The 26,188-nt window shown below is 32.6% G+C and overlaps 1 protein-coding gene across 1 annotated transcript in view; it reads right to left on the bottom strand.

The window, feature by feature from the left end:
- xirp1 (xin actin binding repeat containing 1) overlaps positions 1 to 26,162 on the bottom strand; it is a 33,417-nt gene extending 7,255 nt beyond the window's left edge. Inside the window, exons 1-6 of the mRNA XM_059344685.1 lie at positions 26,038 to 26,162; positions 24,898 to 24,952; positions 22,833 to 23,087; positions 20,126 to 20,204; positions 3,851 to 3,993; positions 2,571 to 2,612 (exon numbers count right to left, since the gene is read on the bottom strand). Of these exons, the coding sequence (XP_059200668.1) occupies positions 2,571 to 2,612; positions 3,851 to 3,993; positions 20,126 to 20,204; positions 22,833 to 23,087; positions 24,898 to 24,952; positions 26,038 to 26,162 (699 nt within the window). The remainder of the gene's footprint in view (positions 1 to 2,570; positions 2,613 to 3,850; positions 3,994 to 20,125; positions 20,205 to 22,832; positions 23,088 to 24,897; positions 24,953 to 26,037) is intronic.
- Between the last annotated feature and the right edge of the window lie 26 nt (positions 26,163 to 26,188).

Raw genomic sequence — 26,188 nt, 5'->3', positions numbered from 1 at the left:
AACCTCTGGAGTCCAGGAGATTTTGGTTCAAATTTGTCAACTTCCTATGCATTCATTTCTGTCTCTGTTCAGCATCTTTCAGTCTGTCCTTACATCGCATGCATGGCTCCCTTTTCTCCACACAAACTTGGCTATCAGTCAGATTTTTCATTTTATTTTAATTAACAGAGTATTTGAAAAAAAAAACAGAGTTTTTTTTTTTATACCATTTATACACACAAAAACAGCAGAAAAAATAAGTAATAAAACTGCCATACAGTCTATTTGCATATAAATTAAAAATAGTAATAGTTTTCATTGTACAAAGAAAATTCACATTTTAAAAATGGTCTTGAAACATAAGCTTGTCTACATGTGATATATAATTAAAGTTATTACTGTAAATAAAACATGTGTATTTTCAATAAAAAGATGGACTCCAGAGGGTTAAGGTACATGCAAATATTTCAATGGCATGCATTTTAGCAAGTGAAGCCATACTTTACCTTTGTCTTTGTTCGCTTGATGTTTTTCACAGCAAACCATCCTCTGTCACACCAGGGTTAACAAAACACTTCCAAGCTGTTAGTAAGCAGACGTTATGCAGACACCCAGTCTATACTGTGAGTGCACTACATTACATTTGTAACTCAAAATTTGCAGTTAGAAATATCAATTATGTTTTCTTTCATCCTATATTTACTACGTTGTGGCTGGGGAAAGGGACGTCTGGAATGCCCTGCTTAGCCTGCTGCCCCCGCGACCCGGCCCCGGATAAGCGGAGGAAAATGGATGGATATATTTACTAGGCCTGTCAAGCTTTGCACTCAAAAAGTCAATGTGGCATTTTCAATTATATCAGTGAGAGAAAAGTAAATGATAGCGGACTTCTCGATCATTAGTTCTGAAATACCAGAAGTAGACAGAAAGTAGACAAAAATGCATTTAAGTAGTAAGTAAGTTTAATTTATAAATAGTCTGAAAACAGTAACTTTCTGCGACCAGTTAGGCTCCGCCCACAAAATATGTCATCATTGTTGGTAAACAGTAAATTGGTCTATAGTGTGTCGATTTTTGTCAACAATTGTCAAATTTTAAATTGCCTAAAATGCTAGAAATGGCCCAATTATACTCTGTTGATACATGTAGTAGTATAGTTTGTCCAAAAATAGCGAAAAAAAAATTGGGATGTCCAAAAATGACCCCCTCAAAAAAAATGCTATATTATGTCAATTTTTGTCAAAAATTGTCAAATTTTAAATTGCCTACAAATGCTAGAAATGGGTTAATTATGGTCTGTTGACACATATAGTAGTATAGTTTTCCAAAAATAGCAAAAAAAAAAAAGACCATATTATGGGATGTCCAAAAATGACCCCCTCAAAAAATAGTCATACTATAGCATGTTGATTTTTGTCAAAAACGGTCAAATTTTAAAATGCCTAAAAATGCTAAAAATGCGTCAATTGTAGTCTGTTGATACATATCAGAGCATAATAGGGTCAGAAATGACAGGAAAAACACCATAAAATGGGATGTCCGAAAAAGATCCCTTCAAAGAAAACACTCATATTATAGCCTGTCGATTTTTGTCAAAAATTGTCAAATTTTAAATTGTCTAAAAATGCTTTAAATGGGTCAATTATACTCTGTTGATACATGTAGTAGTAGTTTGTCCAAAAATAGCGGAGAAAAAAAACATATGGGATGTCCAAAAATGACCCCCTCAAAAAAAGTCATACTATAGTATGTTGATTTTTGTCAAAAATTGTCAAATTTTGAATTGCCTAAAAATGCTACAAATGGGTTAATTATGGTCTGTTGATACATGTAGTATTATTGTTTGTCCACAAATAGCGAAAAAACACCATATTATGGGATGTCCAAAAAAGATCCCCTCAAAAATACGTATGTCTCTTTTTGTCAAAAATTATAAAATAGCTAAAAATGGGTCAATTATGGTGTGTTGATACATATTAGAGCATAATATGGCCAGAAATGTTAGAAAAACACCTAATGTTGGAATGTCCAAAAGTGACCCCCAAAACTATAAAATGAGCTGGTTTGGCACCAGACAAATACATGTAGTGATTCTATCCTTATAGCAGGTTTAAGGGTGTTCATATTTTTTAAATGTAACTTTATTGAAGAACTGTCAGTGTTTTACTGTTCTTAAACATACATAGAAATACCTTTGAACATCCTCAGTACCCTTTTTTTAATTCAGTGTTCTGAAATGTCAAAAGAATTGAAAATGTGTCACTGTCCAAATATGGTTCTTGTTACTTGCTGATCTGTCAGTACATGTCAGATAGGTAGAAAGTGTTAATTAATAAAAGTGATTCAAACCTGAAATACAACTGTGTCATTGTCTGTTGAGTGTAATGCTGATGCCACGGCAAAAGAATATAATATTGAACATAAAGTTGTTCTGAAAGTCTTACATGTCACTTTATCTCACTGTGTAAGTTATTCTTGAATGTAGGTCAAAGGTTAACTGTGTCTTTAGTTATTCAGGCATTTTCTGCTAAAGAGTCAGTTACACAGCACACACTAACAGCACCCACACACCATAGTAAACTATACAGTACCTTATTGTTTTTAGTTCTTGTTCCTGGAGTACTGATGAATTCCTGTTAAACAACAGAAAAATAAATGTAAATGCCTCAAAATGCTTAAAATGGGTCAATTATAGGCTGTTGATACATATTAGAGCATAATATGGCCAGAAATAACATAAAAACATCATATTTTGTGATTTCCAAAAATGATACTCTTAAAAAAAAAGAAGTCATACTATAGCATGTCGATTTTTGTCAAAAATTGTCAACATTTTAAAATGCCTAAAATTGCTACAAATGGTTATATTATAGTCTGTTGATACATGTAATAGTATAGTTTGTCCAAAAATAGGGGGAAAAAAAGAGCATTTTAAGGGATGTGCAAAAATGACCCCCTTGGGGGGGAAAAGTCATACTATAGCATGTCGATTTTTGTCAAAAATTGTCAAAATTGAGAATGCCTAAAAATGTTTAAAATGGGTCAATTATACTCTTTTGGTACATATTAGAGCATAATATGGCCAGTAATAACAGAAAAACATCATATTTTGGGATGTCCAAAAATGATCCCCTCATATAGGATGTCGATTTTTGTAAAAAACTGCCAAATTTTAAAATGCCTAAAAATGCTACAAATGGTTATATTATAGTCTGTTGATACATGTAGTAGTACAGTTTGTCCAAAAATAGCGAAAAAAGACCATATTATGGGATGTCCACAAATGACCCCCTCAAAAAAAGTCATGCTATAGTATGTCGATTTTTGTCAAAAATGGTCAAATTTTAAAATAGCTAAAAACGCTTAAAATGGGTCGATTATAGTCTGTTGATACATATTACAGCATAATATGGCCAGAAATGACAGAAAAACATCATAGTTTGGGATGTCCAAAAATAACCCCCTAAAAAAAGTAATGTTTGTCGATTTTTGTCAAAAATGGTCAAATTTTAAAATGCCTAAAAATGTTTAAAATGGGTCGATTATTCTCTGTTGATACATATTAGAGCATAATAGGGCCATAAATGACAGAAAAACGGCATAGTTTGGGATGTCCAAAAATTATCCCCTCAACAAAAAAAAGTCCTACTATAGCATGTTTATTTTTGCCAAAAAAAAATCTGTTTGGATCATGAATAAGGTCCATTATTATCTGTGATGCACATGTTATACATTAAAGCATGCACTAGCTTTAAAATGTTCTTTGTGAAATGTTGAGTGGCTCCCATTGACACAGAGCATGGTGTCCATTCCCTATTGAAGGCCTTCAGCTCGCCGTGTGGGAGGAATGAGAGGCATTTCAGGAACTCACTGGCTGTGTGGAGCCTCCTGTGGAGTCGGTAGCTGCTGCTCTGGACAGATAGAGAGCTGATCTGTCTCTCACCGAGGACGAAGGAGATATCCTGGCTCTGGTTGGCGTGCCCCCCTTAGTCAGTGATGGACTATATTTGTCATCTGAAATAGAAAAAAAAGCCAAAATGAATCAAATGATTGTACTGGCTTAGATTTGTTGACAAACGCTTGTAAAAGTAGGACTCAGATGTATCCCAGAATAAGTTTAGAGTGTGTTTAGTGCCAGCAACAAGCTTGTCAAAAATTGCAACATTATCAGATAACAATGTTAAAATGGTCAGTTAAACTCAGATCCATATTAGTCAGGTGGCTTGGGACCAGATTTAAGAATAATGGGGACACGTCGGACAAAAGCACCAAATTTTTTCCACATGCTTTCTATCACTATAGGTTTCAATTTTTAGTAGGAGCCACTTCATCAAGACTGTGGATCGGAGATGGCAGCCATATAAAGTCTATGAGAACCAATACATCTTCCAAGCCACTTCGAATGTCAATCTTGGTGTCAAAGTATACATTTTCTGTTGGGAAAATGTATATACAAGATCTGACATGAGATTAAAGCTTTCCCTTGATTTTATTTAGCAGTGTACATTGCAGCTAATTCTCACTCTCCCGTGAACATAGATTCCAAAGATTTTCAACTCAGGATTCCCAGCTGCAGCACTTGAAGACCTATTAGTCTGGGTAAAAAATGAACATATTTATTTGATCAAATAATCATCTGGTGATATTCTCAATAGCTTTAAATGATTCCTTGACCCAGAAAATGTAGATTGACCTTCTGAGTGGCTTGGAAGATATATTGGTTCTCATAGACTTCATATGGGTGCCATCTCCGATCCACAATCTTGATGAAGTGGCTCCTACCAAAAATAGAAAGCTATAGTGAAAGAGATCATGTGGTAAAAATTTGGTGCTTTTGTCCGGCGTGTCCCCTTTATTTAGCTAAGCCGCCTGACTATATCCCCTGAAGGGAATATAAAAACCCATATGCTTAAAGTAAGATTCACGTAGCATTAAATCTTGATGTTAAACCACTCAAACTTTGGCCACTTAATGCTATTTTGGGTCCTTTTCCATCCTGACAGTGAATACGGGTCAGGAAATCTCACAGCATTGTTAAGGGTTGGCTCACTCATGGAAAAAAATCTATAAATAGTCTGAACACGGGCACTTTCTACCACCAGTTAGGCTCCGCCCACAAAAAAAGCCATCATTGTTGGTGATCAATTTTTGTCAACAATGGTCAATTTTTCAAATTGCTTAAAATGCTAGAAATGGCCCAATTACACTCTCTTGATACATGTGCTACTATAGTTTGTCCAAACATAGCGGAAAAAAACATATTATGGGATGTCCCCTTAAAATAAAGTCATACTATAACATGTCAATTTTTGTCAAAAATGGTTAAAATTTTAAAATGCCTAAAAATGCTTAAAAATGGGTCGATTATGGTCTGTTGATACATATTAGAGCATAATATGGCCATAAATGACAGAAAACACCATATTATGAGATGTCCAAAAATGATCCCCTCAAAAAAAAAGTCATACTATAGCATGTCGATTCTTGTCAAATAATTGTGCCTAAAATTGCCTAAAATTGCTAAAAATGGCCCAATTATAGTCTGTTGATATACGTGGTAATATAGTTTGTCCAAAAAAAGTGGAAAAAACACCATATAATGGGATGTCCAAAAATGACCCTGTCAAAAACAGCTTAGATTTGTTGACAGACGCTTGTAGAAGTCGGACTCAGATGTGTCCCAGAATAAGTATGGAGTGTGTTTAGTGCTAGCAACAAGCTTGACGATAACAAGTGTGTGTGTGTGTATTTATAGTGGTGTAGGAATCTTTCTTATCACTGTTGCGGCTTTGTGTTGACATGTGGAAACTTTTCCATCTGCAACAGTAGACCTACATTATATGACATCTTAACCCTTTGATGCACAACACAACCCGACTGAGTTTTTTGATGTTTTCCTCAATTAACTTGAGAAAAAACATTAACTTGAGAAAAAAGTATGAAGGGAGAAATGGAAATAATGATCTGTTGTAATAAAAAAAACCAAGATATTCGAGGAATACTTTGAATATTCAATCATGAAATAAATGAAATATCGTGTCTTTTTGTGTCTTTGTAAGTGATTTTGTGTCTTTTTTGATCATTTGTGTCTTTTTTGGTCATTTTGTGTCTTTTGTTGTGTCTTTTTTAGTTATTTTGTGTCTTTTTTTTTGCTCATTTTGTGTCTTTTGTTGTGTCTTTTTTTAGTTATTTTGTGTCTTTTTTTTGGTCATTTTGTGTCTTTTGTTGTGTCTTTTTTAGTTATTTTGTGTCTTTTTTTTGGTCATTTTGTGTCTTTTGTTGTGTCTTTTTTTAGTTATTTTGTCTTTTTTACTCATTTTGTGTCTTTTGTTGTGTCTTTTTTTAGTTATTTTGTGTCTTTTTTACTGATTTTGTGTCTTTTGTTGTGTCTTTTTTTAGTTATTTTGTGTCTTTTTTTGGTCGTTTTGAGAACTTTAGAGGTAAATTTACAGTAGGTCTCCACGCTGCTTTGTTTTCTAGTCTGGATGTCATGAAGAAGTCTGGATTATTTGGAGCTTTTGGCGACTCCAGAGGGTTAAACAGTGATTTTGAATATTTTGGCATGCTTATCATTTAATAGAACCTTTATGTAATTTATTGCAGTAAAGAGCAGCAGAGCAGTGAGTTTATGGAGGCTTTGATCCCAGTAGCTGACAGGACAAATAGAGCCCCCCCCCCCCCCAGCCTGCCGGCTGCCTGGGACCACCACGCTGCATGCCACGGACCAACCATGACGCCTAAGAAGAGAAAAAAAAAACAGCAACTGCTAGCTCAGCTGGAGTGACACAGATTGTTTGCACATTGTTTGTGTGAGCTCTGCGCCATCAAACCGTCAACACCTGACCAGAGGAATGCGCCTGCCTGACCCCGTGAAAAACATGGAAATGATCTCAGCCTGGTGTGTGTTAGTTCACCTGGGGCCTCAGTACAGGAAAATACACTAAATTAAAGCTTGTCCTGTTTTAATGTACGTTTTAAAGAGATTATTCCTACATTAAAGGTTGTGTCCCATGCTATGTCAGACCTCCTACACTGTAAAAAAGGTCAGAAAATGATTTTAAAATGCTTCAATTTTGTTTCAATGAAGAGCTAAGACAGCTGCACATGGAGGTGTTACTGTAAAAAATGTCTAAACGGTGAAAAACTGCTAAACCATGACAGTAAAAGACTGTTAAATGATAAATGGGTTAATTCAGTTTCAGTAACAATGTCCTAGTTTAATGTAAGTTTTAAAGAGGTTTTTCCTACATTAAAGGTTGTGTCCCATGCTATGTCAGACCTGTAAAAAACGTGAGAAAATTATTTTAAAATGCTTCATTTTTGTTTCAATGAAGAGCTAAGAAGCTGCACGTGGAGGTGTTGCACATGGAGGTGTTGCTGCACCACACACTGTAAAAAAAAATTAGATTTTATGGTGAAAAACTGCTAAACCATGACAGTAAAAGACCGTAAAATGATAAATGGGTTAATTCAGTTTCAGTAACAATGTCCTAGTTTAATGTAAGTTATAAAGAGGTTATTCCTACATTAAAGGTTGTGTCCCATGCTATGTCAGACCTCCTACACTGTAAAAAAGTCAGAAAGTTATTTTAAAATGCTTCATTTTTGTTTCAATGAAGAGCTAAGAAGCCGCACATGGAGGTGTTGTTGCACATGGAGGTGTTGCTGCACCACACACTGTAAAAAATGTCTGTAGATTTTATGGTGAAAAACTGCTAAACCATGACCGTAAAAGACCGTAAAATGATAAATGGGTTAATTCAGTTTCAGTAACAATGTCCTAGTTTAATGTACGTTTTAAAGAGGTTTTTCCTACATTAAAGGTTGTCTCCCATGCTATGTCAGACCTCCTACACTGTGAAACACTGTGAATGTATATATCAGCCAAAACAGTATTTTTTTTTACAATAAAAAAAAAAATACTCCACTGTAAAATACACTGGCACCGTGTGCGTAACAAAAATATACTGTAATATATATATTTATACAAGCATCACTGTAAGTTTTGCATTTATTTTTTGTAAAAAATACCTTTTCTCACTGTTAAATGTGCTAAACACCATATCTCTAACAGAAATATACTTTAATATTTAATGGTAAAATCTTTAATTTATGCAGCATTTATAAAATATTTTCTTGTCAATTGTATGGCAGAACAGCGTTTCTTTTGATGGAAAAACTTTTTATTTATACGGTAAAATATGGAATAAAATGGCAATCTTAAATGTGAAATGAACAGTGCTAATATAATTTTACCGTAATAATAAAAAAAGTTCTACCATATCTATTACGGTAAAGTTCTGGCAACCACAGCTGGCAGGGTTTTTTTTACCGTAAAAACAACAGTTGTTCTTTTTTACAGCGTATCTTAAAAAATCCTAACCATAAATGTAAATTTGATTCTTCAATTGACCCTCATCCTGTTATGCTTGTATCCAGTAGTGGAATGTAACTAAGTACATTTACTCAAATACTTAAGTACAATTTGGAGGTACTTGTACTTCACTTGCACTGTAAAAAATGTTTGTAGAAATCACAGTAGAACAGGGTCAAATAGCATCAGAAATAGGGCGTAAAATAAAGAATTGTACATCACCGTAGTAGACACTTAATTGCTGTAAATCAAGGAAAACATAACTTTAAAACTTTTTTTTAAAATTGTAAAAATATATTTTTTTAAAACATTTATGTAAAATTCATGGAGAAATACCATAATGTCACAAAGTCACAATAACCCTAAAAATAACGGGATTATTCTAGTGTAATTAGTCTAAATTACAGTTTTTGCTGATATTTACATTTAAATTTACAGCAGAAAACCCATTTACTGTATTTTTTACAGTGAAATTCTGGCAACTACAGCTGACATTATTTTTACTGTAAATTAAACAAACTTTTTTTTACAGTGTGGGTGTTTTAATTTAGTGTAACTTTAAACTTCTACTTCGGGGCAAATATTGTACTTTTTGCTTCACTACATTTAGCTGACAGCTTTAAGTTATTTTTAAGGTTGAGATTTAACATGAAAAAATATATCGATTTAAAAAGATATCACATGTTTATAAATTGAACCACATAGCAGAGTAATACGTAGTTAAATGAGCCTGACCTTGATGTCATTAATAAATGCATCAATATTAATAATCTAGTCTAGAGTACTTTTACTTTTGATACTTTAAGTACATTTCGGTGCTGATACTTTGGTACTTTTACTTCAGTAAGTTTTGAATGCAGGACTTTTACTGTAGTGGAGTAATTTCACAATGTGGTATTAGTACTTTTTGTTATTTTAAGCGTACAACATGCTTATTTCCAGATTTAACAATCTTAATTTAAAGATTTAAAAAAGAACTTTAGATTTAGAAGTGTTAGATATTTTATCTTGTTTTAAGAGTTAATTTCTTATTTTAAGTGTTCAACATGCTTATTTCTAGATTTAATAAAAAACAGAAAAAATTGTCAGAAAAGCAGAAAAAAAGTCAGAAAAACTGGAAAAAATTACTCTGAAAAACAGAAAAAAAATCAGAAAAACAGTCAGAAAACAAGGAAAACAATTTCAGAAAAACCGGAAAAAAATGAGTATGAAAAGCTGAAAAAATGAGACGAAAATCAGAAAAAAATTACTGATAATAATGAACTGGCCCGAGCAGAGTGACCTGATGATTATTAATTTCTTACCAAGATAAAAAAAAAAACTTTAGATTTAGAAGTGTTAGATAATTTATCTTGTTTTAAGAGTTAATTTCTTATTTTAAGTGTTCAACATGCTTATTTCTAGATTTAATAATCTTAATTTAAGAAATCTTGTCAAGGTAAATTATCTGTCCATGCAGCAAGATCATTTCCCTCAGATTTACTGTTTGATCTGGTTTTTAGACACACCTTTTTGCAGTGTAGTGGAGTAAAAAGTGCAATATTCACCTTTAAAATGTAGTGAAGTAGAAGTATAAAGTTACAAATGTGGAAATACTCAAGTAAAGTACAAGTGCCTCAAAATTGTACTTAAGTACAGTACCACCAGTGAAAAAAAACAAACGTCCCCAGTACGTATGAGCTGAAAACAGTAAGTTGGATGTGTTATATTCAGAAAGTATTTCAACAACAACAGCGCCATGAACAATATGAGCAGAGTTCAACAGTACAGGCCATCCGGCTGGAACTAATGGACACATTAGTACACACCTCCTCTTTTCACACACTAAGCCCTCACCGGACAAAAGGAGGAGCAGCAGGCTGGCGCCTCTCACGAGTCCGGACTTAAACTATTTTCATAGCTGGGTGAGCAGACAGAATGAGGCGTGCGTGTCCTCGCCCGCTCCACCGCGAGGTCAACTCCATCACTGTAAACATTCAGCGTGATATCTGCTGGAGCCTCAATGACATTTTACACCAGGGGTCTCAAAATACCTGGGGGCCGCTGGAGGCAGTGTCAAAATGACCAATAAAGACACAAAATGACAGGAAAAAACCTAAATTACTTAAAAAAAGACACAAAATGACCAAAAAAAAGACACAAAATTACTAAAACAAAGACACAAAATTATTCTAAACAGACAGAAAATTACCCAAAATGACCAAAAAAGACACACAATGACAGGAAAAAAAACTAAATTACTTAAAAAAAACACAAAATGCCCAAAAAAAGACATAAAATGACAAAAAAAGACACAAAATGACAAAAGAAAGACACAAAATGACCAAAAAAAGACACAAAATGATTTTAAACAGACAGAAAATTACCGAAAAAGACACACAATGACAGGAAAAAAACTAAATTACTTAAAAAAACACAAAATGCCCAAAAAAATGACACAAAATGACAAAAGAAAGACACAAAATTACCAAAAAAAGACACACAATTACTAAAACAAAGACACAAAATTACCCCAAAAAAAGACACAAAATTACTAGAGCCAGGACTTTAACGCGTTAATTAAGATAAATTAATTACACAAAAATTAACGCGTTAAAAAAATGGACGCATTTTAATCGCACTTAAAACAACAAACCACAGTGAACATGAAGGAAGAAGCTGATGAGACCTTTGGTTGGCCCCGTGGATGATGGGACATTTAGTTACTAAAAACCAACGGATGGAAGCGTCCATAAGAGCATGGTTGTGTTGCTATGCAACAAGGAATTCACATATCACCATAGCAGCACATCCAGCCTCAAGTATCACCTCAATGCTAAACATATAGCAGCTAGCGGCTAGTGGGGTAGCTAGCGTGGATTGTGTTTTACTTCAAAAACCAAAGTATTCTAGTTTACAGAAGGTCTACCTACCTATAGGCTACCTGGATTTATGAAATGTACTATATTTATAAATATGCTATTGTTACACATAATGGCAAAAATTGCACTGGTCTGTTGGACTTGGACAAAAATAAACAATATTTTTGTTGCTTAAGCTTATGTATTCAGTCATTATTCAATGGTATACTAAAAATCCATGTGAAAAAAATGACTTCTCACTGTTCTCAGGTCAAATATTTATATGCGATTAAAATGTGATTAATTTCAATTCATCAATTAATTACTAAAAAAAAGATACAAAATTATTTAAAAAAGACATAAAATTATTTTAAAAAGACACAAAATTACCAAAAAAGACACAAAATTACTAAAAAAAAGACACAAAATTACTTAAAAAAGACATAAAATTATTTTTAAAAGACACAAAATTACAAAAAAAAAAAACACAAAATTACTAAAAAAAAAGACAGAATTACCAAAAGACACAAAATTATTTTAAAAAAAGACACAAATTATTTAAAAAGACACAAAATGACCAAAAAAAGTAATTAAAGGGACCTTCCACACACAAAACGGTAAAGTGCCATTCATATAAAACTCACATTAAACTTTCATATCAAGGTGGGGGCCACAAAATATCATCACGAGGGCCACAATTGGCCCGAGGGCCACTAGTTTGAGACCCACGGTTTAGAGCAGAGGTGTCAAACTCTGGCCCGTGGGCCAAATTTGGCCCACAGTATAATTATATTTGGCCTGCAAGGAAATACCAAATGACAACCAGAGCTGGCCCGGCGGTATTATACAGCGCAAATAATACTACAAATCCCAGAATGCTCTGCTGGTGTTTTGGCTTGAACACAGTAGATCAGTGTGTAGCAAGCTGAGCAACAATTAAAGTTGTCTTTATGCACTTTTTCTTGCTAGTCCAAGGCTTGAATGGCTGCACATTCATTGAAGGATATTATTATTAGTCATTTGGTTTATTATTGTTATTTTATTCTCACATTTATTTTTAGCCTGTGGAAAAAGATTACTGTTAAATTTAAATTTAAAGAAGGCCGCATATAAAATAAAGGGACATACGATTTTTATTTAAATTTTATGTAAGAAATGAATGCCATTGATGTGTTTGTTTGTTTTATTTGATATTTGATTTTGCATGTTTGCAATATTAAGTTATATCAAGCTTTGCTCGTTCCATTTCGTTTGAACTTGTTTAGGTCAATTTTTTCAATAAATATCAATGTTGGCCCGCGACTTTGTCCAAGTTTTACATTTTGTCCCACTGTGTATTTGAGTTTGACACCCCTGGTTTAGACCATGTTTGTCAGTAAGTGAACACGTTGTGCTGACTGTCTTTGATCTCTCTGGTTCTCCAGGAATGAAGAGCAGCTATTAGCGGCGCAGTAATGTGGGCGTTTGGGGCGCTGGCAGCTGGACAAATGATGGTGAAATGCGGTCGGTATTTGTTCTTCACCACCTTCACCAGCGTCAGCTGTTGGCGATTGTAGCCACATTCACAGACTGTAATGAAACCCAGCAGCCAAAAGGCTGCAGGGCCCCACACACACACACACACACACACACACACACACACTGTAAAAAGGTGTGTCTAAAAACCAGATAAAACAGTAAATCTGAGGGAAATGATCTTGCTGCATGGACAGATAATTTACCTTGACAAGATTTATTAAATTAAGATTATTAAATCTAGAAATAAGCATGTTGAACACTTAAAATAAGAAATTAACTCTTAAAACAAGATAAATTATCTAACATTTCTAAATCTAAAGTTCTTTTTTTTAATAAAGTACATTTTTTTTTATCTCTTTTGTACATTTTTTTGTCTTTTTTGGTCATTTTTGACCAAAAGAAGATGTAAAAAGACACAAAATGACCAAATAAAGACACAAAAAAGACACAAAAAGAAAAAAAAACACCTAAAAAAGACACAAAAAGTTTTTTTTAAATCTTGGTAAGAAACAAACTCAAATTCAATTTTTTCCTTGTTTCTGACTATGTTTTTCTGATTTTTTTTCTGTTTTTCAGAGTATTTTTTTTCCTGTTTTTCTGACCATTTTTTCTGTTTTTTATTCAGTCTAGAAATAAGCATGTTGAACACTTAAAACAAGAAATTAACTCTTAAAACAAGATCAATTATCTAACATTTCTAAATCTAAAGTTTTTTTTTATCTTGGTAAGAAACCAATAATCATCAGGTCACTCTGCTCGGGCCAGTTCATCACTGCTGGCAGCTTTAATTTATCTGGTTTTAAAAGTTAATTCCTTATTTTAAGCGTTCAACATGCTTATTTCTAGATTTAATAATCTTAATTTAAGAAATCTTGTCAAGGTAAATTATCTGTCCATGCAGCAAGATCATTTCCCTCAGATTTACTGTTTTATCTGTTTTTTAGACAAACCTCGCACCACTGTGTGTGTCAATAAAAGTTATATAATGAAACATGTTCCTTTTCATAATTCATCCTCACTTTTATGACGATGGAAAGAAGGAAAGCTCCTGATTGAGTGGTTTCTGTTATCTGAGCTCCATTCCAGACGTTTCTGAGGATAAAGGGATGAAAGCTGATATCCACTTAAGACTTAATGAAGAACGCTGAAGTCACAACACTTCAATCCATGACCTTGTTTAGCTCCCATAAAGGAAAAGCTATAAATAAATAAAAGCAACATGGAAAACATTCAAATCATCTAAGTTGTTTTTCCATTTGATCAAAGTCTGTGATTGAAGATTTCGTCCTTTGAAACAATCTTTGAAAAGTATTTGGTTTCTCAGTGATTCATCATTGACACACGGAGTGTCACAGTATTCCAGTATTGACAATAAAATTACATTTTTAAAAATTAAATATCAACATCATGCTACTAACACACATATGATAATATTTTATAAATAATACGGAGGCTATAGACTCTCTCCACCTCCTAGACTCCTATTTTGAGTGTAATTAATAAGCCAAAAAAGGGAAAATAAACAAAATTAAATATGAATTTCACTGATTGTGCCATTATTATTATTATTATTATTATTTTTATTATTATTATTTTTATTTTTATTATTATTATTATTTTATTATTATTATTATTATTATTATTATTAATTGTATTATTATTTTTATTTTATTTATTATTATTATTATTATTATTATTATTATTATTATTATTATTATTATTATTATTATTATTATCATCATCCTATTTCCTATAGATATTATTGTTATTATGGACTATTTATGCTATGATAAGTGTATAGAGCAGGGTTACTAACAGAAGAGCCACTGTTGGCCAAAATAAGAGAAAAACAGTCGGAATGGAGCCACAAACCTTATTTTGAACCTTAGAATGAAGATAAAGCAGCCTATGAAGTCTAAATAGGCTTACCAATATTAATAACAGGTCATAATGAGCATTTATTAATATGATCTTGTCAGAAAGTACAAATCAGAGGCTGGAAACCGAAGAAATATCTCAGGAGATTTGAATCGAAAGCTCAAAACCAGACTTGAAGTTGGCAAAAATGAAAAGTTCCAGCTGTGGCCTGTAGACTTTTAGCTTTTAGCTTTGAAGCTATAAAGCACATCGTAGTTGATTAAAATGTTTTAAAAACATTTTTACTGCCTTATATCATCTACACATTTTTACAATTGAAGAATACAAATTACTTTGAGCCTACAGCAATGATACATTAAATTAAAAATGTAAAGAAATAAATGTTTAATTTAGTTTGGATTTTTTTGGTATAGAGAAAATCTGATATCAAAGCATCCCAAACTGACACACTGCCATAACATTAAAACTCTAATTGGACTTAATTTTTTGAATATCAATCCAGTGAAATAAAGAGCATCCACTACTCTCCATGTTCATTCACATCACAGTAAACACTCAAATATTTATATGCGATTAAAATGTGATTAATTTCAATTAATCAATTAATTATTAAAAAAAAGACACAAATTTATTTTAAAAAAGACACAAAACTACCAAAAAAGACACAAAATGACAGAAAAACAACTAAATTACTTAAAGAAGAAACAGAATGACCAAAAAGACACAAAATGATTTAAAAAAGACACAAAATAACAAAAAAAAATACATAAAATTACCAAAAAAAACCACAAAATTACTTAAAAAAGACATAAAATTATTTTAAAAAGACACAAAATTACAAAAAAAAGACAGAATTACCAAAAGACACAAAATCATTTTTAAAAAAGACACAAAATGATTTAAAAAGACACAAAATGACCCAAAAAAGTAATTAAAGGGACCTTCCACACACAACACGGTAAAGTGCCATTCATATAAAACTCACATTAAACTTTCATATCACACAACTGACACACTGCCATAACATTAAAACTCTAAGTGGACTTAATTTTTGAATATCAATCTAGTGAAATAAAGAGCATCCACTCCTCTCCATGTTCACTCACATCACAGTAAACACTCATTATAATATATTATATATATATATAATCCAGTCTGGTTAGCATTAGTTTCCTCCGTTAGAATAAAGATAAAGATGATAATTAATACTCACTAAAACACCATCCAGCGTGTCTCCTGTATCTCCTGTGGTTAATCTGTCTGTGTGTCCTCTCTGTCCTCTCTGAGCTCAGCTCTCTCTAGTCCTGTGGCCTCGCTGACAGCTGGTTTTATCAGAGCTGGAGGACCGGGGGCTATTTTAGGGGGGGGGGGGGCTGAGTCAATCCCCTCTGAGTCACTGAGGGACCGGGGGGACCCCCCACCCCCCACTGAGACATGTCACCCACTATAACAGGCTCTGGGTGGGTCAGTGGGCAACATCATAAAACAGACAGAATAAAGGTCCTATTTAGGTGAAGAGGTCCTGATAAGACTGATGAGGACCAGAGTTTCACTGAGTCACTGGATTATTAATATTTATATGTCACTTATCAAAAGACATTATTACAGACTTGCAGTCACGTGATGTTGGTCTTTCTAACTTGTGTGGTATATATGTATATATATACATATAAATTAAAAAAATAACTAATTATTAATTATTAATTAATTAATAATTAATTATTAATAATAATAATAATAATATATATTTTTTATTTCTTCATTTCTTCATTGTTGGTTTCTTATCTTTTCATGAGTTTTTATATATATATAGTATAGTGTTCATATATATATATATATATATATATATATATATATATATATATATATGTACATGTATATAAAAATTAAAAAATAACTAATTTAATAATAATGTTTTTTTTTTATTTATTTCTTCATTTCTTCATTGTTGGTTTCTTATCTTTTCAAGAGTTTTTATATATATATATATAGTATAGTGTACATATATATATATAAAAATTAAAAAATAACTAATCTAATAATAATAATAATAATAATATTTTTTATTTTTTTATTTCTTCATTTCTTCATTGTTGGTTTCTTATCTTTTCATGAGTTTTTATATATATATATATATAGTATAGTGTACATATATATATATATATATATATGTATATATATAGATACATATATATATGTATATATATATTTTTTTGTCATTTTTTTATACTTTTTATATATTTGTCATGTTTTTATACCTGTTTTTTGTGTTTTATGTGCGCGTTCTGTGTGTTTTTTTGTAATTTTTTGTGTGTTTGTGTTTGTTTCTTGTGTGTGTTTCTACGTGTTTTTTATGTGTGTTTTTTGTAATGTTGTGTGTGTTTTGTTGTGTATTTTTTGTATTCTTATAGTAATACACGTCACACATATTCCTGTGCGTGTCTAATTCCCAGCAGTCGTCTCAGGGTCAACATGTCAGCAGCGTATCTTCAGCGTGTCGGCCATAGTTCTGTCTTTACTTCCTGCTCTTTATTTAGCTGCTTCCCTCCGACGCTCAGGGCCAAAGAACACACAGGTCAGAGGTACTCACTGAAACTTTAACTACCAGAGGCCTTGATCCTGGTGACTTCATCATTATCTGATATATAAACGTGATGTGTGAGGTTTCTCAAACACTGTTTTTGACTCAGATGGATAAATGTCTCAGCCTACACACGTTTAAACTCTATGGAGTTTTGGGCTATTTTGTCCATTTCTGAATCTTTTCATCCTGCCTGTATTCACCACTTAAAACATGTTTAAATGCCATGTTGGTATGTTTTTTTACCTATATGACCTGATAATAATAATAATAGATTTTTATTCTGACTTACTGGATCAACATTTTGAACCAAAAAGAAACAAAGTAAAACCAACATAAATGTGATCTTGTGATTGTGTGTGATCCTGTCATCAACTCTTTTTGTGTCTTTTTTGGTCATTTTGTGTCTTTCTGTCTTTTTTGTGTCTTTTTTAGTCATTTTGTGTTGGTTGTTTAGTCATTTTGTGTCTTTTTTAGTCATTTTGTGTCTTTTTTAGTCATTTTGTGTCTTTTTTTAGTCATTTTGTGTCTGTTTTTAGTCATTTTGTGTCTTTTTTAGTCATTTTGTGTCTTTTTTTAGTCATTTTGTGTCTTTTTTTGGTCATTTTGTGTGTTTTTTAGTCCTTTAGTCCAACATAAAATGTGATTTTGAATCTTTTTTTAACTTTCAAAACACTATCATGCTCAATTAAGCCAAGCAGAAGAAGTTTCATCCCCAAAAAAAAATGCTTTTAACTATATCTTTTAGATTTTTAAACTTTGAAATGGGTCAGTTTGACCCACAACATAACAGGAGGGTTAAACATGGTCTCTGCCAGCCAGGAAGTATTCAGTCATGGACTTCTCTCTTCAGTTATAACTAAATAAAAAGAAACGTAACCCTTTTTTAATGACCGGCATGCATCAACAGAATCACACATTGTGTTATTATGTCCTCAGACACCCAAACATATCTCTTTACCTCTAAGTTCATCTAGCTGCTCGATCTGTTGCAGTCATTTCAGTGACAGCGGTCTCATAAGGTCTATAAAAAGTTCTCAACAGTCCTAGTGATTGTGAAGCGTCGCACCAAAATACAACATGAGCTCATGTGTGTGTGTTGGCAGGGAGCTGATCTGTGACATCATCAGATGAAACTCAACACCGTCATTTTGTGTTGTTTTTTTAGTCATTTTGTGTCTTTTTTTAGTTATTTTGTGTCTTTTTTTTGGTCATTTTGTGTCTTTTTTTGTCATTTTGTGTCTTTTTTTAGTTATTTTGTGTCTTTTTTTTGGTCATTTTGTGTCTTTTTTTGTCATTTTGTGTCTTTTCTTGGTCATTTTGTGTCTTTTTTTTGTCATTTTGTGTCTTTTTAGTCGTTTTGTGTCTTTTTTTTGTCATTTTGTGTCTTTTTTTGTCATTTTGTGTCTTTTTTTGTCATTTTGTGTCTTTTCTTGGTCATTTTGTGTCTTTTTTTGTCATTTTGTGTCTTTTTAGTCATTTTGTGTTTTTTTTTTTGTCATTTTGTGTCTTTTTTTGTCATTTTGTGTCTTTTTTTGTCATTTTGTGTCTTTTCTTGGTCATTTTGTGTCTTTTTTTGTCATTTTGTGTCTTTTTAGTCATTTTGTGTCTTTTTTTAGTTATTTTGTGTCTTTTTTTTGGTCATTTTGTGTCTTTTTTTGTCATTTTGTGTCTTTTCTTGGTCATTTTGTGTCTTTTTTTTGTCATTTTGTGTCTTTTTAGTCGTTTTGTGTCTTTTTTTTGTCATTTTGTGTCTTTTTTTGTCATTTTGTGTCTTTTTTTGTCATTTTGTGTCTTTTCTTGGTCATTTTGTGTCTTTTTTTGTCATTTTGTGTCTTTTTAGTCATTTTGTGTTTTTTTTTTTGTCATTTTGTGTCTTTTTTTGTCATTTTGTGTCTTTTTTTGTCATTTTGTGTCTTTTCTTGGTCATTTTGTGTCTTTTTTTGTCATTTTGTGTCTTTTTAGTCATTTTGTGTCTTTTTTTTGTCATTTTGTGTCTTTTTTTGTCATTTTGTGTCTTTTCTTGGTCATTTTGTGTCTTTTTTTGTCATTTTGTGTCTTTTTTTGGTCATTTTGTGTCTTTTTTTTGTCATTTTGTGTCTTTTTTTGTCATTTTGTGTCTTTTTAGTCATTTTGTGTCTTTTTTTTGTCATTTTGTGTCTTTTTTTGTCATTTTGTGTCTTTTCTTGGTCATTTTGTGTCTTTTTTTGTCATTTTGTGTCTTTTTAGTCATTTTGTGTCTTTTCTTTGTCATTTTGTGTCTTTTTTTGTCATTTTGTGTCTTTTTTTGTCATTTTGTGTCTTTTCTTGGTCATTTTGTGTCTTTTTTTGTCATTTTGTGTCTTTTTAGTCATTTTGTGTCTTTTTTTTGTCATTTTGTGTCTTTTTTTGTCATTTTGTGTCTTTTCTTGGTCATTTTGTGTCTTCTTTTGTCATTTTGTGTCTTTTTTTGGTCATTTTGTGTCTTTTTTTGTCATTTTGTGTCTTTTCTTGGTCATTTTGTGTCTTTTTTTGTCATTTTGTGTCTTTTTAGTCATTTTGTGTCTTTTTTTGTCATTTTGTGTCTTTTCTTGGTCATTTTGTGTCTTTTTTAGTCATTTTGTATCTTTTTTAGTCATTTTGTGTTGGTTGTTTAGTCATTTTGTGTCTTTTTTTTTGTTATTTTGTGTCTTTTTTTGGTCATTTTGTGTCTTTTCTTGGTCATTTTGTGTCTTTTTTTGGTCATTTTGTGTCTTTTTTAGTTATTTTGTGTCTTTTTTTGTCATTTTGTGTCTTTTTTAGTCATTTTGTATCTTTTTTAGTCCTTTTGTGTTGGTTGTTTAGTCATTTTGTGTTTTTCAACAGTCCTAGTGATTGTGAAGCGTGGCACCAAAATACAACAGTGAGCTCATGTGTGTGTGTTGGCAGGAAGCTGATCTGTGACATCATCAGATGAAACTCAGCACCGACACTCACCAGGAGACGATCTGAATGTTCTGGCTGGAGACTCCAGGAGTCCATTCACCGTCCTCCCTCCTTGAACCAGGGACGACCTCTGGGGACACACAACACACAGGGTGGTGAACACACTCATACAGGTTTAAGTGTCTCTTTTAGCTAAAAATTGAACCAATGGGAGCTTAAAGTAATAGTTTCTTTACTTTCGAGCTGATAAAATATATATTTATTAATATTTTATCAGCTTGTTTTCAATCTTAACCCATAATAGTGGAGCGGCTAAGTGCTCATTTTTGCCAGAATCTTTCAGTTTATGATACAAGCGTGAAAATTGGCATGAACACTCTCCATGGGTCACTTAACAAGAAAATTGTCCGAGACATTTGAAATTTTTAGCTGGCCAACACCTTAGTGGAGCAATTAAGTGATATAATGGTTTATTTGGTGATACAAGCATAAAAACTGGCATGAGCAGTCTCTGTTGGTCACTTGACAATGACCCACCCACAGTTATTTGAATTTCCAAGATGGCGGCCATTTTTCCGACTGGGGATGAGTTAAACAGGACAAGGAGTGGAAAGTCTTCTGGACTCCACTTCCACCTATTGCGGAGAGTTGTTGGGAGTTGACAAAATGTGGGTGCACCAAGGCGTGTACTGGAAAGTGTAAGTGCTACAGATATGGACTCAGTTGCCCCTGCTAGAACTTATTTGCTTGTTTCTTTTTGCCAGTGTTACTCCTTGTTGTCCTTTGTGTTTTCAAGTGTAGGCCTATGGCTCGGCTTCCCCTCGCCACATCGGCGCATTATGTTCTATTTTGTCACCAGCCTATTACATATTAAATGTTATTTGTAAAGCACTTTTCATTGTTAAAAGCAATCCCAAGGTGTTACAGAGTACAACAAGATTAAAAACAGGTTTAAAAACAAAAGCACAACAATACATTTAAGGAAAGGCTTTTTTTTTTAAGAGAAAAGTTTTCAGGCCTTTCTTAAAAAAGTCTATCGGCTCTGTTTCCAGAGTGGAGGTTAAGTTAAAGTCATAATCTAATAACAATAAAGTCCACCTGCCCTAAGCTGTGACAGTTAACTATAAAAGTTATATTTCCTTTTTATAGTTTCCTTGTTTTCAAGAGTGTGGATGAAGCATTGAGTTGTTCAATTTTACTTGTTTGGCCAGCTACTTGGCCATTTTTCCTTTTTGTAAAAGAAAGAAAAAGAAAAAACCTTGTGTTTTTTGTAAAAACATAATTTGTTAGTTGTGTTTTTTGTAATTTTGTGGGGGTTTTTTTTATGTGTGTTTTTTGTATTTTTTGTGACTGTGTTTTTATGTGTGACAATTAAACTATAAAAGTTATATTTCCTTTTTATAGTTCCCTTGTTTCCAAGAGTGTGGATGAAGCAATAAGGTGTTAAATTTGACTCATTTAGTCAGCTACTTTAACTGTAAAAGTACTAATACCACAGTGTGAAATTACTCTACCTACCAATCAGACTGTTTTATATGTTATGAATATATTATTATTGATGCATTTATAGAAGCAGCATTTACATTTTCTCAATGTCGGGCTCATTTAAACTACTTAACATACTGCTGTGTGCTTAAATAAATAAAGAATTGTAATAACTTTAAATTTCTCTCTTTTTTTGTTTGTTAAATCTCGACCTGTTAGGTAACTAAAGCTGGCAGCTAAGTAAAAAAGCTAATTGGAGTGAAAGTATAAGGTTACATATAATAGAAATACTCAAGTAAAGTACAAATATCTCAAAATTGTACTTAAGTAGTAGTCTTTATGCTAAGCTAAGCTAACCACTGTAGCTCTAGTCTTTATGCTAAGCTAAGCTAACCACTGCTGCTCTAGTCTTTATGCTAAGCTAAGCTAACCACTGTAGCTCTAGCTTCATATTTAGTGTATTCACTCCTGGCAAGAGAAGAGGGAATAAGTGAACTTCTGAAATGTGAAACTATGACTTTAATCCTCTGGAGTCCACGAAAGGAAAAAGTAAAGACAAGTAAAAACGTTCAGCAGCATGTTTCCTGCTGTCAGCTGAACTCTAAAGTTTTGGCTTTTCCACAAGTTTCCATGTCCAATTTAGTGCATCAACTCTATTTCAGCAAAGGTAAAAATCACCACAACCAAGTGTAGTAACATGATTTTTTTTTTTTTTGCAGAGATTTTTTTAAATGTTGCAGTGTGTGTTTCAACATTTTTAATGCAATATTTATTGTTAACTGATTTTTTGTGTGATTTTTGTGTATTTTTTGTGTGTTTTTTGTATTTGTTTGTGTGTTTTTATCTCTGTTTTTTGTGTATGTGTTTTTATGTGTTTTTTGGTGTGTGTTCTGTGTGTTTTTATGTGTTTTTTGTAATTTTTTGTGTGTGTTTTTGATTTGTGTTTTTTGTAATTTTGTGTGTTTTGATTGTATTTTTGTGAGTGTGTTTTTATCTCTGTTTTTTGTGTTTTATGTTTTTTGTGTGTTTTTTGTAAAAAAAAAAAGTGTTTGTGTGTTTTTTATTTGTTTTTTTGTAATTTTGTGTGTGTGTTTTTTTTGTGAGTGTGTTTTGGTGTTTTTATCTCTGTTTTTTGTGTGTCTCTCTGGGGCCTCTGGTGGTAAATGTTGCCTGTTGTTGACTTTAGGGAACAAAGAATAAAGCATTGCATCGGTGAACACAGTCAATGGTGTAAAATCTAGTATAAAAACATGGATTAAACTCCTGAACACACCTGAATGGAAGCGTCTGTGGTTGTGGTGCTGTGACTCCTCCAGTCCTGCAGGGGGCAGTGTGACCCCGTGTGACCGGGCCGAGGGCTGCAGCTGAAGCTCTCCTGCAGCGTCACTTTGGACTCAAACAGGGCACACAGAGCTCTGGTGCCTGAAGAGGACTCCTTCTGAGGGAGGAGCTCCATGGAGCGACTCCTGCTCAGATTAGAGCGTCTCCCTGATCCCCAGGAGGCCTCGCTGTCCCGCCTCTCTGACACCTGGAAGCAGCAATTAATTTCGTAACACTTTACAATAGCCATCTAAGTGATGTTTATAGATGGTTTATAAACCAAATATTATTAACCATTTACAAAATTCTATACATATTTAATCTTGAAATGTTTTCAAGCAATTTCTTAAAAGGCATAAGAATAATTTTGAAATCATTTACATACTTAATATGGTGTTAAAAATGTTATAATGAGTGTAAAGCTATTAATAAACTAATAATTATGCTTGTTTATGGTAAAGTAATCTATTTGGCATTTATAAATTATAGTTCAACATTATTACATTTTCTATTCACCATTCTAAATGGCCTATATACGGTTTATAAATGATGAGTAAACATCTGTTTACCATCTATAAATGATGGTTATTGTAAAGTGTTACCATTAATTTTTATTTCCTTTCCCAGTTTTGTTATTTTACTAGATGTCACATTTATGTTAACCCTTTGATGCACAACATGGTCTAAAGTGACCCGACTAAGTTTTTATATTCTATATCTTTGCAATAAATTCATTTCATCATTCAGTATTGCAGGTTTTACTCTAATATGTTATTTGTTTTCATTTCTTACTTTTTGAACAAAACCCCTTTTTTTTATCACTATGCTTCTAATGCACAAGGTGATTTCTGACCCATGTTGTGCATTAGAAGGTGTTTATATGTTGTCACCAATTTAAAACCTGACAAAGAAGACACAAATATTAACTATCCTATTTTGTTAAATTGGTGTTTTTCCAATGGAAATTATTATTTGGTGGCTCTAATAAGTCTCAAATGTTAAAATATGTGATTTTTCAATGTAATCTGGTGGTTCTAACAACTCTTTTAAAGTTAAACCTTCAAAATAAGACAAACATAGTTACACATACACTGCAAAAAAAGAAAAGTTGGGTGAACTCAAAATTTCAAGGCAACAAACTTCGATAAAATTTTAAGTTGGACAATTAAACTAAATATTTTACGTTTTGTTTTTGAGTTTGCTCAACTCTGAATTATGATTTTTGTCAACTCAACTGTAAGTTGTACTAACTTATAATTTACATTGTAATAACTTTTAATCCTTACTTCTGCTAACTTCTGCAATGTGCTGAATTGGCACGATTGTAACGCCGCTATGAAATGTCAGCTAATGTTGTGACCACAATTTTGAGTTAGCATTGATACGCTAATGGCTACTCTTGTAGCTGTAACAAGCAGCGCCGCTAGCGTCAGTTAGCCGCTAGCTTTCGCTAATGACCAAATTTCACCGCTTTCCCGCATTTCACAACAAAGAAATAAGAGTTAGCAGAACTATTGTCCCTTGTTGTGAACCCCAACTTAAAGATATAAGTAACAACAACTCACCAACTTGTTTTTGAGCAGACAACTGGCTTCCTTTGTTGTGCTAACTTACATTATTGCCCTAAATGTCAATAATTTATATTTCCAAGGTTTACCAACTTAAATCACTTAAATCACTTTTTAAGCCAAAAAAATACAAGTTGGCTTTTTTGCAGTGTATACTCAATTATTAATTTAGTGAATCACTTTTTGTATCACTACACTTCTAATACATAAGGTCATTTTTAACCCATGTGTGTAAACTTGATGCAATAATACAAAAACTTTTTCTTCATAAAGTATGAAGGGAAAAATGGATATAATGATCTGTTGTAATAATAATAAAAAAGATATTCAAACACACAGCCAGAATGAAATAACATGGGAAATGAATGCAGGTCATTTTTGACCCATGTTGTGCATTAGAAGGTGTTTATATGTTGAGCATCAAAGGGTTAAATATAAAAGATGTTCTACCTGAAGTTTGTGCTCCGCTTTCTCAGAGGTCCTCAGGTCACCATGGCTTTGGTAGCTGTTTAAACAACAGATTTATTGATTAATTACACTTTTACTTTGAATCCAAGAATCATCTGTTGCCAAATTCTCATTTGTTCATCAAGGTGCAGTGGAATGACACAAAAAATCTAACAGAATCATGTTCCTCTTTAGATACTTTTAAGACCAAGCTCAAATCCCTATAGATGTTCTACACCTTTGTATTATTTGTTTTGTTTATATTTTGTTTGTATTTTTTATTTTCATCTAGCTATGTAATTTAAGTAAAGTATAGTTATTTATAGGTTTAAGAAGGAGGGTCGCGTATAAGCCCTTTGGGCTTTTTGATTTTCCAGCATTTTTCTAACTGTTTCTTGTACTGTTCTTTCTTTATGATTGTATGTTTTTTTTAGTGCAGACAACAATAAATAACTATATATATATATATAAATATGGGAATTTGTGAGGATTAAAAGGTTGTGAAAACTTTATATGTGCTACTGGACTTTGACACACTCCCAATGTTTTAATGCTTTACGTACAGTGGTGGAAGAAGTATTTAGATCTAGAAGTATTAATACCACACTGTGAAATTACTCCACTACAGTAAAAGTCCTGCATTCAAAATTTACTGAAGTAAAAGTCCAAATGTATCAGCATCAAAATGTACTTAAAGTAACAAAAGTAAAAGTACTTGCAGAATGAACCCACTCAGATTGTTTTATATATTACAAATATAGTTTGGATTATTATTATTGATGCATTTATGTCAGCAATGTTTTTACGTTCTCAAGTTTGGGCTCATTTTAACTACTTATAATATACTGTTACGAGGTTTAATTTTTGTCTAACTTTAATTTTTATTATGTTTTTTATCTTAAATCTCGACCTGAAAAGTAACTAAAGCTGTCAGCTCAATCTAGTGGGGTAAAAAGTAAAGTATTTACCTCAAAATATAGTGAAGTAGAAGTATAAAGTTACATAAAAGGGAAATACTCAAGTAAAGTACATCATCAAAATTGTACTTAAGTACAGTACTTGAGCAAATGTACTTAGTTACTTTCCACCACTGTTTATGTGTAAATGTTAATGTGTACATACAGTATATTTTGCAAATCTTACTGTTGCACCAGCTGAGACACAGACTTCCTGTCCCAGCGGCTGGGAGCTGCCATGACCCATGACCTCTCCTGGACCACAGAGAGACTCTTCAGGGACTGGGTCCTCCTCAGACCAAACGTCTCCATGGCAACAGCAGCTGACAGAGTGAAAA

The sequence above is a fragment of the Centropristis striata genome, chromosome 11 (assembly GCF_030273125.1).
Source record: "Centropristis striata isolate RG_2023a ecotype Rhode Island chromosome 11, C.striata_1.0, whole genome shotgun sequence".
Lineage (NCBI taxonomy): Eukaryota > Metazoa > Chordata > Actinopteri > Perciformes > Serranidae > Centropristis > Centropristis striata.
The sequence above is the reverse complement of the archived record's forward strand: the minus strand, read 5'-3'. Positions and strand labels throughout refer to the sequence as shown.